This window comes from Perissodus microlepis, chromosome 10 (assembly GCF_051167445.1).
Source record: "Perissodus microlepis isolate ML-2025 ecotype Zambia chromosome 10, ASM5116744v1, whole genome shotgun sequence".
In the NCBI taxonomy this organism is placed as follows: domain Eukaryota; kingdom Metazoa; phylum Chordata; class Actinopteri; order Cichliformes; family Cichlidae; genus Perissodus; species Perissodus microlepis.
The window spans coordinates 3,729,140-3,746,801 of record NC_140470.1 but is presented as its reverse complement, the minus strand read 5'-3'; the positions used below and the strand labels follow the sequence as shown (position 1 = coordinate 3,746,801).

General features: G+C 41.3%; 1 protein-coding gene across 2 annotated transcripts in view; it reads left to right on the top strand.

Moving 5' to 3' along the window:
• Positions 1-15,824, top strand: part of slc8a2a (solute carrier family 8 member 2a) — a 35,112-nt gene extending 19,288 nt beyond the window's left edge. The window contains exons 6-13 of one of the 2 annotated variants that reach the window (XM_084941517.1): positions 1,264-1,695; positions 6,637-6,998; positions 7,440-7,543; positions 10,295-10,407; positions 10,661-10,684; positions 11,922-12,021; positions 13,403-13,669; positions 13,806-15,824. In XM_084941517.1, coding sequence (XP_084797643.1) covers positions 1,264-1,695; positions 6,637-6,998; positions 7,440-7,543; positions 10,295-10,407; positions 10,661-10,684; positions 11,922-12,021; positions 13,403-13,669; positions 13,806-14,182 — 1,779 coding nt within the window. In that variant the 3' untranslated portion in view covers positions 14,183-15,824. The remainder of the gene's footprint in view (positions 1-1,263; positions 1,696-6,636; positions 6,999-7,439; positions 7,544-10,294; positions 10,408-10,660; positions 10,685-11,921; positions 12,022-13,402; positions 13,670-13,805) is intronic. The other variant, XM_084941518.1, reaches the window with a different exon arrangement.
• Positions 15,825-17,662: the final 1,838 nt, after the last annotated feature.

Genomic DNA, 17,662 nt, shown 5'->3' with positions numbered 1-17,662 from the left:
CGTTCCAGTAACCTGATGTTACCTTTGCTTACTTTACCCATTACAAAACCAGTTTTGATGTGTGCTTGGAATCATTATTCTATTCAAACACCCAACTGAGACCAGGTTTCAACTGTGTAGCTGTTGAATTAAGGTGAAGCTGAAGAATTTGGAGGCAGTCCTCAGTCTTCATTATTCCATCCACTTCATGCTTTGCTGCATGAACTGAATGTGATGCTGCCACAACAATTCTTGACCGCTAATACGATCTTCAGAAAGCCTTACCTTTACTCTTCCCAATATATGTCTTGTCATTGTGACCAAATATCTCAATCTTTGTTTCATCTAACCATACATTTTTGCCCAGAAAGCATTTGGCTTGTCCATGTGGGCAGCTGCACATTTTAGTGAAGGAGCATGGACTTCTTTCTTGGTCTGCAGCCTCTCAGTCTGTGGTGATGTCATGATGTCTTCTTCTAGATCGTGGCAAAGTGGTCACACATCTAAATAATCTGCAGTTATGTACATTGTTTAAACTGGTTATCTTTGAGTACCAAAGCTCCTCCCCTTAACCATGTTGAAAATTGCTCCAAAACCAGATCTGTGCCGAGAAACCAACTAATTTAAGTGAACGCTACAAATTCTTCCAAGAAGTGTGGCCAAAGCTATGCTAACAGCTTGTTGATGGCAAGCCCACTAAAATGTAGCCAAATATTAGTGGGGGTGTATGCATGTATTTTCATGTTCATGCTCATGATGAATGCATGTAAAGTTCTTACTGCTACTGCACACATTTCCAATCAGTTCATTTTTATTTAGAGCTCAGTGAGTTTATAAACAGTCATATTTAATGGTCACAGTAGACATTAGTTTTTAGTTTAGTTTCACTTTATTAAAGATACGCATGGGTCCATAGCAAATAAAATAAATACAAAGTACATGTAATATTAAATAGTGGCAGTTCATTGTCACGTTTCCTGAAGCAAATAAGATTTTATCTGTTGGAGTCTCAATAAGGGAATTGCAGGAGAGCAGACAGGTCGTCAAAGAAACAACGACATGTTTTGTCATCACAAACTAAGATATTTGTTTTCGTTCTGGTGTGAGCATCCCTCTTCACATCCCCACTGCAAACCCTGTCTGGATAGTTACAATAAAATCTCTTCTTGTAAGACACTGTTGAGCAAATAGTTTTTAAAGGGTGTTTTTACATAACATTAAGCAACACACATATCTGTGTAAACACAAGACCTAGTCTGACTACTAGTTCTCCTGCTTTGATAGGTTGTCCGCATCTTGAAAGATCTTAAGGAGAAACACCCAGACAAAGATTTGGACCAGCTGATCGAGATGGCCAACTACTCTGCCCTGGTTCACCAGAAGAAGAGCCGTGCCTTCTACCGTGTCCAGGCGACTCGCATGATGATCGGTGCTGGTAACATATTAAAGAAACATGCTGCTGAGCACGCGCGACGTTCAGGCCACGAGACTGATAAGGCCACGTGCTCGCACATTTGTTTTGAAAGCTCCCAGTATCAGTGCACGGAGAACTGTGGCTCCCTGACCCTGGGGGTGATCCTCGATGGGGGAACTGGTCAGAATACATTCTATGTGGACTACTGTACAGAAAATGGTTCTGCCAATGCTGGAGCAGACTATGAATTTACTGAGGGAACCCTGGTGTTCAAACCAGGGGAGACCCACAAAGAAATCAAGGTAAGACAGGAAAAAAAGCTAATGTTAGTGTCAGTGTTTAACGTTTATCGTCACTGTCAAGTGTCAAGTGTCAAACACAAAAATTGTCCTGGAGAGGTGACCAGGAATCTAGATTTCTCCCCTATAGTTGTGGTGTCTGTCATCAGTGGGATCAAAGAATCTGTCATTCTGAGAATGTGGCGCTGTCACTTGGTGTTCGCTCGCTCTGCGGTAGAGTATCACTTCCTGTTCCTGCTCAAACACAGTGGTGTTTCTGAGTAGCTTATTTGCTTAGCAATTTAATTAACAACTTTTAAATACATTCTTCTTTCATAGTATAATCTTCACGTGCTTCATCCGAAGCACACTTTCTGTGTACTCACTACCTAATTTATAGCCAAAGTATTCACTCACTGTCTCTGTACTGTTTCGCTAGCTTAGCTTAGCTCGTAGCCGACTCGTTAGCACCATGGCTACTTCACCTGTCCCTCCTGCACTTTCTTGCTCATTGTGTCAGATGTTTAGTTACTCCTCGGCCTCCTTTAGCAGTAATGATATCTGTAACAAATGTAGCATATTTGCAGCTCTGGAGGCCAGGATTACTGAATTGGAGACTCGGCTTCGCACCCTTCATTCACCCGTAGCTAGCCAGGCCCCTGTAGCTGGTGCAGCCGAAGATAGCGTAGGCCCCGCTAGCTGTTCCCCGGCAGACCCCAAGCAGCTGGGGAAAGAGGGCGGCTGGGTCACGGTGAGGAGGAAGCATAGTCCTAAACAGAAGCCCCAGGTACACCACCAACCCGTTCATGTGTCTAACCGTTTTTCCCCACTCGGTGACACACCCGCCGGGGGTCAAACTCTGGTAATTGGTGATTCTGTTCTCAGACATGTGAAGCTAGAGACACCGGCAACCATAGTCAATTGTCTTCCAGGGGCCAGAGCAGGCGACATTGAAGGAAATTTAAAACTGCTGGCTAAGGGTAAACGTAAATTCAGTAAAATCATAATTCACGTCGGCAGTAATGACACCCGGTTACGCCAATCGGAGGTCACTAAAATCAATATTGAATCGATGTGCAACTTTGCTAAAACAATGTCGGACTCTGTAGTTTTCTCTGGTCCCCTCCCCAATCAGACCAGGAGTGACATGTTTAGCCGCATGTTCTCCTTAAATTGCTGGCTGTCTGAGTGGTGTCCCAGAAACGATGTGGGCTTCATAGATAATTGGCAAACCTTCTGGAGGAAACCTGGTCTTGTTAGGAGAGACGGCATCCATCCCACTTTGGATGGAGCAGCTCTCATTTCTAGAAATATGGACAAATTTATTGAACCCCCCAAAATATGACTATCCAGAGTTGGGACCAGGAAGCAGAGTTGCAGTCTTACACGCCTCTCTGCAGCTTCTCTCCTCCTGCTACCCCCCCAAAAACCCATCTCCATATAGACTGTGTCAGCTTCCAAAAAGACAAAAAACAAACTAAAAACCAGCAACAAACAACTTAAACATAAACAATCAAAAAGAAAGAACAATACAGTATCCACATCTGAACCAAAGAGTAAAACAGTGAAATGTGGATTATTAAATATTAGGTCTCTCTCCTCCAAGTCTCTGTTAGTACATGACTTAATAATTGATCAACAAATTGATTTACTCTGCCTTACAGAAACCTGGTTGCAGCAGGATGATTATGTTAGTTTAAATGAATCAACACCCCCGAGTCATTCTAACTACCAGAAACCTCGAAGCACAGGCCGAGGGGGCGGTGTGGCAGCAATTTTTCACACCAGCCTATTAATTAATGAAAGACCAAGACAGACTTTTAATTCATTTGAAAGCCTGATGCTTAACATTGTCCACCCCAGCTGTGAAACTCAGAAACCAGTCTTACTTGTTATCATCTATCGTCCACCTGGGCCTTACACAGAGTTTCTGTCTGATTTCTCAGACTTTATATCTAATTTAGTTCTGAGCTCAAATAAAATAATTATTGTGGGTGATTTTAACATCCATGTAGATGCTAAAAATGACAGCCTCAACATGGCATTTAGTCTGTTATTAGACTCAATTGGCTTCTCTCAAAATGTAAAAGAACCCACCCACCACTTTAATCACACTCTAGATCTTGTTTTAACATATGGCATAGAAACTGAACATTTAACAGTGTTTCCTGAAAACCCTCTCCTGTCTGATCATTTCCTGATAACATTTACATTTACAATAATTGATTACACAGCGGTGGAGAGTAGATTTTATCAAAGTAGATGTCTTTCTGAAAGCGCTGTAACTAAGTTTAAGAATATAATCCACCCACTGTTATCATCTTCAATGCCCTGTACCAACACAGAGCAGAGCAGCTATCTGAACGCTACCCCAACAGAGGTTGATTATCTTGTTAATAATTTCACCTCCTCACTACGTACGACTCTGGATACTGTAGCTCCAGTGAAAACTAAGGTCTCTAATCAGAAGTACCTGACTCCGTGGTATAATTCTCAAACACGTACCCTAAAGCAGATGACTCGTAATCTGGAGAGGAAATGGCGTGTCACAAATTTAGAGGATCATCATTTAGCCTGGAGAAATAGTTTGCTGCTTTATAAGAAAGCCCTCCGCAAAGCCAGAACATCTTACTATTCATCACTGATTGAAGAAAATAAGAACAACCCCAGGTTTCTCTTCAGCACTGTAGCCAGGCTGACAAACAGTCAGAGCTCTGTTGAGCCAACCATCCCTTTAACGTTAACTAGTAATGACTTCATGAACTTCTTCACAAATAAAATTTTTATCATTAGAGAAAAAATTACCAGTAATCATCCCACAGATGTAATATTATCTACAGCTACTCTTAGTACCATTGATGTTAAGTTAGACTCTTTTTCTCCAATAGATCTTTCTGAGTTAACTTCAGTAATTACTTCCTCCAAACCATCAACGTGTCTTTTAGACCCCATTCCTACAAAACTGCTCAAAGAAGTCCTGCCATTGATTAATTCTTCGATCTTAAATATGATCAACCTATCTCTAATGGTCGGCTATGTACCACAGGCCTTCAAGCTGGCTGTGGTTAAACCTTTACTCAAAAAGCCATCTCTAGACCCAGCAGTCTTAGCTAATTATAGGCCAATCTCCAACCTTCCTTTCATATCAAAAATCCTTGAAAGAGTAGTTGTCAAACAGCTAACAGATCATCTGCAGAGGAATGGCTTATTTGAAGAGTTTCAGTCAGGTTTCAGAGCTCATCACAGCACAGAAACAGCTTTAGTGAAGGTTACAAATGATCTTCTTATGGCCTCTGACAGTAGACTCATCTCTGTGCTTGTCCTGCTAGACCTCAGTGCAGCGTTCGATACTGTCGACCATAATATCCTATTAGAGCGATTAGAACATGCTGTAGGTATTACAGGTACTGCACTGCAGTGGTTTGTATCATATCTATCTAATAGACTCCAATTTGTGCATGTAAATGGAGAGTCCTCTTCACACACTGAGGTTAATTATGGAGTTCCACAGGGTTCAGTGCTAGGACCAATTCTGTTTACATTATACATGCTTCCCTTAGGCAGCATCATTAGAAGACATAGCATACATTTTCACTGCTATGCAGATGACACCCAGCTCTATCTGTCCATGAAGCCAGATAACACACACCAATTAGTTAAACTGCAGGAATGTCTTAAAGACATAAAGACCTGGATGGCCGCTAACTTTCTGCTTCTTAATTCAGATAAAACTGAGGTTATTGTACTCGGCCCTGAAAATCTTAGAAATATGGTATCTAACCAGATTCATACTCTGGATGGCATTACCTTGGCCTCCAGTAACGCTGTGAGGAACCTTGGAGTCATTTTTTACCAGGACATGTCCTTCAACGCACATATTAAACAAATATGTAAGACTGCTTTCTTCCATTTGCGCAACATCTCTAAAATTAGAAATATCCTGTCTCAGAGTGACGCTGAAAAACTAGTTCATGCATTTATTACTTCCAGGCTGGACGACTGTAATTCATTATTATCAGGAAGTCCAAAAAACTCGCTGAAAAGCCTTCAGCTAATCCAAAATGCTGCAGCAAGAGTACTGACAGGGACTAGAAGGAGAGAGCAGATTTCTCCTGTTTTAGCTTCCCTTCATTGGCTTCCTGTTAAGTCCAGAATTGAATTCAAAATCCTGCTCCTCACATACAAGGTCTTAAATAATCAGGCCCCATCTTATCTTAATGACCTTGTAGTACCATATCACCCTATTAGAGCACTTCGCTCTCGCTCTGCAGGCCTACTTGTTGTTCCTAGAGTATTTAAAAGTAGAATGGGAGGCAGAGCCTTCAGTTTTCAGGCCCCTCTTCTGTGGAACCAGCTTCCAGTTTGGATTCAGGAGACAGACACTATCTCTACTTTTAAGATTAGGCTTAAAACTTTCCTTTTTGCTAAAGCATATAGTTAGGGCTGGACCAGGTGACCCTGAATCCTCCCTTAGTTATGCTGCAATAGACGTAGGCTGCCGGGGGATTCCCATGATGCATTGAGTTTTTCCTTTCCAGTAACCTTTCTCACTCACTATGTATTAATAGACCTCTCTGCATTGAATCATATCTGTTATTAACCTCTGTCTCTCTTCCACAGCATGTCTTTTATCCTGTCTTCCTTCTCTCACCCCAACCGGTCGCAGCAGATGGCCGCCCCTCCCTGAGCCTGGTTCTGCCGGAGGTTTCTTCCTGTTAAAAGGGAGTTTTTCCTTCCCACTGTCGCCAAAGTGCTTGCTCATAGGGGGTCATATGATTGTTGGGTTTTTCTCTGTATCTATGAAGCGCCTTGAGGCGACTTTTGTTGTGATTTGGCGCTATATAAATAAAATTGAATTGAATTGAAATTGAATTAGAATTTAATTGTAGTGAATGTTCAATAAAATGGTTAACAACCACGTGCATCTGGAAGGAATGTAACTTTAAAATACTTTGCTCTCTCCAGGTGAGGATCCTGGATGATGACATCTTTGAAGAGGATGAGCATTTCTTTGTGCGCCTTCAGAACCTGAGGTTAGAGGAGGGTGGAAATGAAGGGACGGGGACTCCACCCAAAGGGAGACTAGTGGAGCCGCTGGTTGCTACGGTCACCATCTTGGACGACGATCATGCTGGCATCTTCACCTTTGAGCAGCACGTGCTGCGGGTGAGTGAGAGCACAGGCATCCTGACGGTGACTGTGTTGAGGAACTCGGGGTCCAGGGGCACAGTTGCTGTGCCGTACCATACGGAAGATGGCAGCGCCAAGGCAGGAGTGGACTACGAGGAGACCAGAGGGGAGCTGGAATTCACCAATGAACAGACCAGGTAAGGTATAGTAACATAGAGGCAATGACTGGGAGATAGGGGCACACTGTTAATCAAGCTATAAGCTGTCATTCCTGACATCTCGACTTTGGCTGCGGTGCTAAAACTCAAGCCTATATTTATTTTTCACTTTAAGTCACACAAAGTGACAAATAAAAAAAGGTTTGCTTGAAATTTTTGCAATTTAATGAAAGTATTCACAGTCTTTGCTATGACCCTATTCATTCACTATTGAGCTCAGGTGTGTCAAGTGGTAAATTCAGTTCATTGGACATTACCTATGCATGTTACATATATATAGGTGCAGATGTTTAAGAAGCAGAGACTATGTTGTATTTCTGAGTTTTTCTTCCTGTGTAAAATTACAGAACTGTTCTGTATAGAAATAAGTGTGTGTGTGTGTGTGTGTGTGTTTGTCTGTGTGTGTGCTTGTGTCTTCAGTCAGACATTGCGAGTGTGCATTATAAACGTGGAGGAGTATGAAAAGCAGGAAAACTTCTTCATTGTGCTTGATGACCCCAAATGGCTAAAGCGAGGACTCTCTTGTGAGTGTGTAATTATTTCAGATTTCATTTTTAATGTTAAAGTGACTTCTCATGACTCTGTCACTTAAAAAAATGAGTATAAGATAACAGTTGTAGTCTGTTTTTCCTTTCTCATCTACACTAATAGAAAGCATTAGATCGTATCAACGTGCAAGATCAAGTATCAAAACAGTAACAACAACACACGCAGCTGAATGCTGCAAGTAACCAAACACGCAGGCGTTCACTACTGTCTCTGTTTCACTGCAGCACAGACGCTACAGCTAATTATGAGTTGCTGGTGTAATTATTTGTTCGTGTAACCTCATTGTGTCAAAAAGATGCAGAAATTGGATATTTGCATGCCAGTGGAGGGGAAAGAAGTAGTCGTGTATAAAATAATTTTTGTGGAAGTTCAGAAGGGAAATGAACACTTTCATTTTAGTGTAAGGCTGTTTTATCACAGCATGAAAATATTGCTTGTACTCAGTCATTATCTGTCTTTGTTCACAGCACTGCTGCTAAACCAGGGTAAGATTGTTTGGGTGTGGTTTTGTGTGTGATCTGTGCAGCATTTTAAAATAGCTGGCTATTATTTTGAAATTCCAAATCCTTGGCTCTAAATGTGACAGTGTGAAGTGGTCGTTTTACACTATCAGCAGAAATGTTCATTTCTTGTTTTGAGCTCAGTGAACGCCCAAGCTCTTGCTTCTTTTTACACTCACTTTAATACCTTACTGTCAATTTGTGAGTTTGTCTCAATGGGCATGAAGACGTCTGTAAAACGTATATGAATACATTAATATTTATTCCACGGGTTTGTGTTTTTATTAAAAAAAATAGTGGCAGGGCCAGAGGATGAAACACTAAATGTGCTTGTGAAGAGGGCCAAACACTCGGGAAGTACAAGTAGAAAGACTGGAAAACCTGGCTAGCTTATGTGCAACCCAGGTGAGCACATTTCACTCAAGCAAGCAGAAACCATCTTTGGGCCAGGAAAAGCTTCAACTCTGTTGGGAATGCTTTCCACAAGGTTTAGGAGTGTGTTGATGGGTTTATGGGAATTTTTGACGATTCTTCCAGAAGCATATTTGTGAGGTCAGACACTGATATTAGACAAGTAGGCAGTTGACCTCAGGTAGAGGTCAGGACATGCCGAAGCATGTTGTGGAAATTTTAAATAACCTGCAAACACCCCCAGTGAGCATTTTGAAGTGGTTTAATAACATATTGCAATATGGATATGTCACATTCCACAACTCTTACATGTTGGCCCATCTCACGGGTGGGGGCTTTACCTTCAGCCCCATCCTTAAAACCTCCCTTGAGCAGGATGTCCGTCTACAATGGATCCACTGTGAAGGCGTAATAAAACTTGGGGTCCACTTGTGATAACATTCTACATGCATGCATACAACTGGTGACAGGACTGATCTTGCTATACTGAAGTGAGAAAGCGATATTACCATTACTAATGTGATATGATTAAAACATATGATTAATACAAAAGAAATCTGCCACCACAAGCATTAAGAGCTCCTTTCATTGGAACTATGGGGGCCAAGCCTAGCTCCTGAAAAACAACCCCACACCATAATCACCCCTCCACCAAACTTTACAGTTAGCACAAAGCATCAGACAAGTAACGTTCTCCTGGCAACCACCAAACCCAGACTTGCTAGATAGAGAAGCATGATTTGTCTCTGCAGAGAACATGTCTCCACTGCTCCAGAGTCCAGTGGCGGTGTGCTTTACACCACTGCGTCTGACGCTTTGCATTGCTCTGGGTGATGTACGGCTCTAATGCGGCTGCTCGGTCATGGAAACCCATTCCATGAAGCTCTCTACACACTGTTGTTGAGCTAATCTGAAGGCCACATGAAGTTTGGAGGTCTGTAGCGATTGAATCTGCAGAGAGTTGATGACCTCAGCGATCTAAGTGTCCAAGTTTCTGTCGTTCCCAATTGCTTTCGCTTTGTTATAATACCACTAACAGTTGCCTGTGGATATATTTATCAGTGAGGACATTTCATAACTGGACTTGTTAGACAGGTGACATCTCATTGCGATACCACAGTAGAATACACTGAGCTCCTGAGTGTGTTTGTAGAAGCAGTCTGCATGCTGAGGCGATTGAAACACCTCAATATAATTTGGATGGGCGAGTGAATACCTTTGGCAATATAATGTAATTGATGCACTGTACTGTGCACTTGTCTTCCCACTCTGATGGCAAAATTTGCAACCAGTTGTAAATGGTTAAAAATGCAGAAGCTACTATATAACATGTTACATTGTCGTGTTTGTTGGTGATAGCTGGTGGTTAGCTAGGCTGGTTCATTAATTATCAGGAATCTTTCGTGTAAATTAGATTTGTTCCAGTCAAAAACGGCTTTCTTTTTTCCTTTTCTTTCCATTGTGCCTGGGTCCTTTAGCACGATGGACTGTTTTTCATGAAAAGAAGTTCACAGACAGTCCCCTTTCTAGGACCTTTACCATGCTCAAAAAGCTCTGCTGCCCACATGTTTTGAGTGGGGTCAGGTCTAAGGTACAGTCTCTCTAAAGAGCTGCTGGTGCAGACGAGACCTCTTTCTTAGCCAAGTTATAGATTCTTTTGAAATGCTGCTCACACACCTTTGAAATACGCCATACTTTGAAAGCATGTGCTAGTGTGCTATTTTTCTTCACCTTAGCCTCAACTGAGGTTAAGAGCACGTGTGTAAGATATCATTAATGCTTGAATAGTGATCTCCTGTCTGCGCTCTCTCACAGGGAATCCCACCCCTGAGGAGGAACAGGCCAGGAGGATCTCTGAGATGGGAAAACCCATTCTTGGAGAGCACAGCAGGCTAGAGGTCATCATAGAGGAGTCCTGTGAGTTTAAGGTGTGTGTGGAGTGAGTGGGGGGTGTTTGTTTCTATATTATGACGCTCATACAAGTGTTACACTGCAAGTAAAGTGGCAGTTACTGACATGAAGTTATGTTAAACACATGCAGCCTGAATATTGACAAATTAAACCAGAACTTTACTTGCAAATTTGGAAAAATTCCTTTAAAAACTTTGAAAAATAAATGTGTAAGATTGTACAAGTATGTGGTTTTCTTCACTAACCTCCTGCTGCCTTGTTGTGCGTTAGAGTCCCAATGGAGTACTAGACCAGGTACAGTTTCTACTCACGCGCTGTTTGATACTCTTCTGCTTCCAAACTATCTATTTTATTTCATTCCATGTACCTTTATTTCCCATACATAGAAGGAATGTGTGTGTACATTGTGTATTGTGTAAGCACTGCTTGACTAAGTCCATCTCATTTGGTACTGTGTTTATACCCATCAGCCACTATATTAGGTATACCTGTATAATACCAGGTTCAAACCCCTTTTGCCTTCAAAAATACATTTATTCTTCATGGCAGAGATTTAGCACGATGCTGGACGCATTACTCAGTTTGGTCCATGTTAACATGACAGCATGACTCAGTTGCTGCAGATTTCTCAGTTTCAAATCTCTTGGAAGGTACTCTGCTGACTGTGGAGACCGTTTGAGTACATTGAACTCATCGTTATGTTTAACAATCAAGTTTGAGATGATTAGAGCTGTGTGACAAGGCACACTATCCTAACACTTGGGATTATAAAGGGATGAAAGTGTGCCAAGAAAAAATGCCTCATAATATTATATCATTACTGCAGAACTAAACTGTTAATACGGGGTAGGATGGGTCCACCCTGCCAGATTCTGACCATCCAAATGTGGCAACAGAACTAATTAGACTGATTAGACCGGGCAACAATGTGAGTTGCTGCTGCTTTCCCATCCGCTTGAAACAGTCTAGCTTTTCTGCTCTGACTTCACCAGGGCAGTTTCACCCAGAGAACTGGCACTCATTGACCAGTCTTTCTCTGACCGTTCTCCTTAAACTCTAGTGTGAAGGAAAATCCCAGTAGATCAGCAGTTTCTCAAACAACCACACCACATTCAAAGTCACTTAAATCACTTTTCTTCCACATTCTGATGCTCTGTTTGAACTTCAGCAGGTTGTGTTGACCCTGCGTACATGCCTAAATGCTTTAAGCTGCTGCCGTGTGATTGGCTGATTAGATATTTATGTTAAAGAGCAGTTGAACAGGTATACCTAATTAAGTGGCCAATAAGTGTTGTTCATGTGTTCTTATTCTCAATTAGATCAATGAATAGATCATTTAAATAGTATTTATTCTTTTTGGTGTCCGGGTGTGTGTTAAATAACAAAACAAGTTAAAATGAAAAGACATTTGAGACGTGGTTTGAAAAAAAGTCTTGAAACTGTGTAATGTGAACCCATCTGTTGTGTATGCATCCATGTAAGCAATGATTGTTTCTGCTTGATTACCAACATATTTAATTTGTTGCAACAGAACACTGTGGACAAACTGCTCAAGGATACAAATCTGGCCGTGGTGATTGGTACACGCTCATGGAAAGAGCAGTTCATCGGGGCGGTCACAGTCAGTGCAGGTCAGTGGCATCTTTTTATTTATTTATTGTTTTGCGTTTTTGTCATTTTTTGGAGCTTCACTTGTAAATTTCTGAAATTCAGGTTTTCCCTTAAATCCTTAAGCATGAAATTTATTGCACTGCATGTAATTTTATTATAAGACTTTGTGAACGTTATAATTAAGAAATGAAGACTTGTACTTTTGAAACCAGGTATGGACACAATGTGGTCTGGGAAGTGTGGTAATGTCTCTGTGTTGTAAATGGTAAATGGCCTGTATTTGTATAGCGCTTTACTGGTCCCTAAGGACCCCAAAGCACTTTACACAACCAGTCACCCACCCATTCACACACATTCACACACTGGTGATGGCAGCTACATTGTAGCCACAGCCACCCTGGGGCACACTGACAGACACTGGCACCACCGGGCCCTCTGACCACCACCAGTAGGCAACGGGTGAAGTGTCTTGCCCAAGGACACAACGACCAAGACTGTCCAAGCCGGGGCTCGAACCGGCAACCTTCCGATTACAAGACGAACTCCCAACTCTTGAGCCACGATCGCCCCCAAACAGAACTCTAACTTCAACAATAAACTTTTGGTGGTTAAAACTGACTAGTGTACAGTAAACGTCACCTTGGCTCATGGATGTGAAAGATTTAAGATGCTTGAAATACTGAGCTGCAGATAGGTCTGCAAGTTTTTTGGACAGTGACATATTGTTTTTGTGTAATTTTGCCTCTGCCCCCCATAATTGTGGACTTTACAGTAAATCAAACAAGAAGAGCAAACTTTCATCTTTAATTCAGTGGGTTCAACAGCAGTTTACTGCACAAATGTTACAGAAAATCTTATATTGATAGTTTGAGAATTACAGACATGTCAAAATAATTTCCAAGTGCAGAAGGAGAAAACTGAACATGGAAGCGGGAATATAAAATAAGAAATCTACTCATTTAAAGTGTTGATACATGAGTTTCTGAGACCTCTATCTCATCAATATGATCAATACTTTGATCAGTGATCAATTTTAAAATGTTATGACAAAACTTTTTTTTTTGTCTAAAATTAACATTGTTGTTAACAAAAAGTTGTCAAAAATGCTGAATGTGTCAAATGCGATACAAAAACATATAATAAAAATATATCATACACAACATGATATAGCAAAAACATTTTGTGGATTTTGTAATGAGGCTTAATAAACATCTCAGTTCCAAAAAATCATAATTTTCTGGCTATTTTTTGATGTGTTGGGTCTTACAGGGTTAAAGCTTCATCTGATACTATGAAGCGGTCTGTTATTGGCCCAAAGTGTGATTGCACCATTTGTAGGTATTGACGTCTTCTCTTTTTTTTGCCGTGTTTGATTTACTTTCTCTGTGTCTTGGTAAACAGGTGATGAGGATGAGGGAGAGGAGCAGCGAGTGCCCAACTGCTTCGACTATTTCATGCACATATTTTGTATCTTCTGGAAGATCCTGTTTGCTTGCGTCCCACCCACAGGGTACTGGAATGGCTGGGCGTGCTTCATAGTGTCAATCACTGTCATTGGTATTTTAACAGCCATTATCGGAGACCTAGCCTCCCATTTCGGGTGCACCGTCGGCCTGAGAGACACTGTCACTGCAGTGGTCTTTGTAGCACTGGGGACTTCTCTTCCTGGTTAGTGAGGTATTCTTGTTGTCATAGTTGTTGTTGTAAACACTCTTGTATTGCAGAAGTTTGAATTAGGAAAGTGAATGTAAGAATGTACAGCTGATTAGCCTCATTCTCTAACTTGACTGTTTTTTTTTTCCAGACACCTTTGCTAGTAAAGTTGCTGCTACGCAGGATCAGTACGCAGACGCGTCTGTGGGAAACGTGACAGGAAGTAACGCAGTTAATGTGTTTCTGGGCATAGGTGTGGCCTGGTCTGTGTCTGCCATATACTGGGAAGTCAAAGGGAAGGTTTTCCGTGTGGACCCAGGATCACTGGCCTTCTCTGTCACGCTTTTCACCATTTTTGCCTTCTTGTGTATGGGAGTGTTAATGCTTCGCCGAAGGCCGTCCATAGGTGGTGAACTAGGAGGACCACGCGTCCCCAAAGTCCTTACCTCACTGCTGTTCTTTGGACTCTGGTTCCTCTACGTCCTCTTCTCTAGCCTGGAGGCCTATTGCCATATACAAGGCTTCTAAAAGAGCACAGCTGTGGAGAGTCATGCCTGCACAATAACACACACACACACAAAACTCCCACTGATAAACAGTTGCCGTCATCATTTGACATCTGCTGCCACGGTTTAGAAACATACGTATACACACCACAGATTCAACCACGGAACTCTGTGGCATCCGCTGCCGGACTGTGAAATTATTGTGACAGCACTCCTTCATTTTCACCTCATGAAATGCAGCGACTGTTTTTTAAGAAAGCAGAATAGATGTGAAGTCGCTGGATTTTGCTTGATACCTGGAGACTCGCATCCTGGATGCCCAGGATTTGGTCGTCTGTCTCCCCACACCTGTAGAGTCTGGGTCAGAGCTTATTTTACAAGATGACTATTTCAGGCGATTATATACAGTAAGCTGCTCAGATACATAAAAATAACAGTTGGAAGAACACTACTTTGCTTCATATGTTTCTCTCGCAAAAAGAGAAACTTTGTTAGTTCATTGTTGTCAGTATTCATGAATCCAGGTGATTTGAAGGAAGACTGCAGGCCACTCAGTAGCAAGTGAGCTTTTTTGACAGTCCACAGAAGCAATAAGCTGCTGTTATGAAATATCTCCCACTGCTCAGTTGTGTGTCTGTGTTGCGTTAGGTGACATGAGGCACTGTTTGATGTTTAGCGCACTGCACCTGCTTAGTTTGATCTCATTGTAGGCATTGATAATAGCAACACTACATGGAGCCAGTATTGAAATGTGAAACTGATAAAAAGTTACACGATGAATTTCTCATGAGCACCTTGTGTCTGCCATTTAGTTTGACAACGATTCATTCACCCCTGAAGTCTTATCTGTTTATTTATCAACGGTGTAATGTTATTGTATTTCTAATTTTATGAATTTGACTGTTATTGGCAAAAGCACGTTGTAATTTATTGTAAGTTGTCATAATTACATTTAAATTTTAACTGCATGTGTCTCGATCGGGTTTGTCTTCAAGTCCACATAAGTAAGCATGATGGTATGACTTATTGGGGTTATATACTTACCTGTTCTGTGTTTAACAGATGCATTTTAAGTTTGTGCACCCAAAAAACATGGAAAGTGAGGTTAAAAAATATTTTTCTCTTAAAAGAAAGACAAAATCAGTACATAATATATAATTTAATATAATATAATAACATGTCATGCAGGTCGGACCTCAATTAAAGCCTAAAAAATTCACTATCTGAGATTTTAAGCAAAGCAAGATGAGTTGCTGTTGCTGGGGAGCAACTGGTAATACCTCTTATTGTAGAGAAAAGTCACTGATAGCATTAAATGGTATGTGAAGAGGAATGTCAGCGTATTTTGTTTCCTTTTTTCTTTGTTGATTTATTAGAGGGAAGGTTTGTTTTGCACTATTGTTCTTTTTTATTAAACATAGAAAAGAATGGATGATCCACTCACTGAAGAACGCCAATGTCCTTATTTATTGAACCTGTGAAACATGGGGGCGTTAAATCACCTGCGATAGATCACATGACCAAGACCAGTGACACTAATATCCAGTGTAAACCACGTCTTATACAAGACAAAGAGTTGACAAATAATCGTCAAGTAATACATATTACCTTGGCATGGGTCAGTTAAAGATGGTGTTGACTTTGAAGACGAAAATGTTTAAATAAAAACACTTTATAAAAGACTTTCTACAACCCAGGATTCAGTAGCTTGTAGAACCATATTTAGCAGCCTGAAGCAGCTGACTTTATCAGTTTTTGTTGTGGTTGTGGTTTTAGCCCACTCTTCTTTAAAGTGTTGCCTAAGTTCACTGATGCTTGCAGGCATTTGTGCCGCAGTATTTCAACAGGGTTGAGGTCTGGACTTTGACTGAGCTTTGGTTCTTTTCGTTGCTGCTGTGCTTGGGGTCATTGTGCTGTTGCATGATCCAATTTGGGCCAAGCTTCAGCTGTATTACAGAGAGCCTCACATTAGACTGCAGAGTTCATCATTACTGACTGTTACCCAAGGTACCCAGGTCCTGGGACTGTAAAACAAACCCAAATGAGCAGATGTTTGTGATGTGCTGCGATTAACTTTAGTCAAACATGAAGATTTTTTTTCTCAAGCAGTCCACACCACAAACAACAGTAGAAATCGCATCTAAACTTCACAGCATCAGGAGACTCACAAAAAAATCATAGAAGTATTCATTCTGTGCATCAGATGTTTTCCTGATTGTTTACAACTTGTTAACTGCACTCATGCACAAGGGCTGCTGCTTGCTGTATCCTGCAGTTATGGCAGGTGTATCAGATGAAACTAGGTGCACGCTTCATTGGCTTTGCAAGTGATGGTGCAGAAAAAGGTGTAAAAAGGCCAACCTTTATCTGACTCTCATTTTCCTCACTGCATCATTCACAAGTTACAACCTGCGATTCAAGACGGTGCAGAACACGTGAGTCAGTGCGAGTCACTTGTGACTGATGACTGCGATACTGGCGTGAGTTGTTAAGGATATCCTGAACTTTCCTGTTGGTAAGTGCTGCTTTTTTTGCTGCTGTTAGCCAGCAACAGTGAAACTTCCTTTGAAGTGGATCAAACATAGGAAAGAATAACTCCCCAGGAAGAAGCATCTGGCAGGACTAGGCTCAGGGAGGGGAATCCATCTGTGATCAAGCTGTTCAGAGGGAAAGTTTGCTTTTTAGGACACTTGAGTACAACATTAGCCCACTGGCTTAATGTTAGCTTATAACCAGCTGTTGTTGTTTAGCTGACTTGTTGTCAGCTGTCTTCAACTGCTGATAATAAGTGATAATTGTGATGTCGAGAATAAAACCATAGCCATATTTATTGACGTTTTCATGTCGTAGAGCCCTGACTCCAGGAAGAGGATGATGTTTTATCCAGATCACGCTCTGTCTTTCCTTCACGTTTTCACTTCTTTGGTGAAGGGACTCTTTTTTTCAGATAATAAAGGTATGGTCCTTCATATCTTAAATGTTAAAATTTGCTTCCACAGCATGCAAACGTGTGCAATTTCTTACTGGCCATATGTTCAGTATCTAGCCACATACAAAAAATATGATCAAAGTATTCAAAATGGGAGAGCAACATGGCCACAAATCAGCACCTGCTCCTATGTATTTATAATGGATGAACATATGTCTATATAAAAATGTTTCGAAACATATAGCCATGACTGAACGGCACCATCTACTAAGTTGGACAGCACATGCAACTCCACTTGTATGCACAGCAACCTTGTGCAGCGCAACATTCAGTCTGGTTGGTGTCTTGTATTGTCAAGCTCTTGAATTGTTCAGACCCGCTATAGCACACGTGCACTCAAGGAAAACAGCCCAAGGATACTTCAAAATGCAAACTGGAATACCCAAAGATTGATGCACCGACCTTCCAATTAGTAGACCACCTGCTGAACTGACCGTATAAATGCATGAGGCTGTTTTGAGATGACTTCCAAGCTGCTATTAGTGATACTTAAATTAATCAGCACCCTGAGGA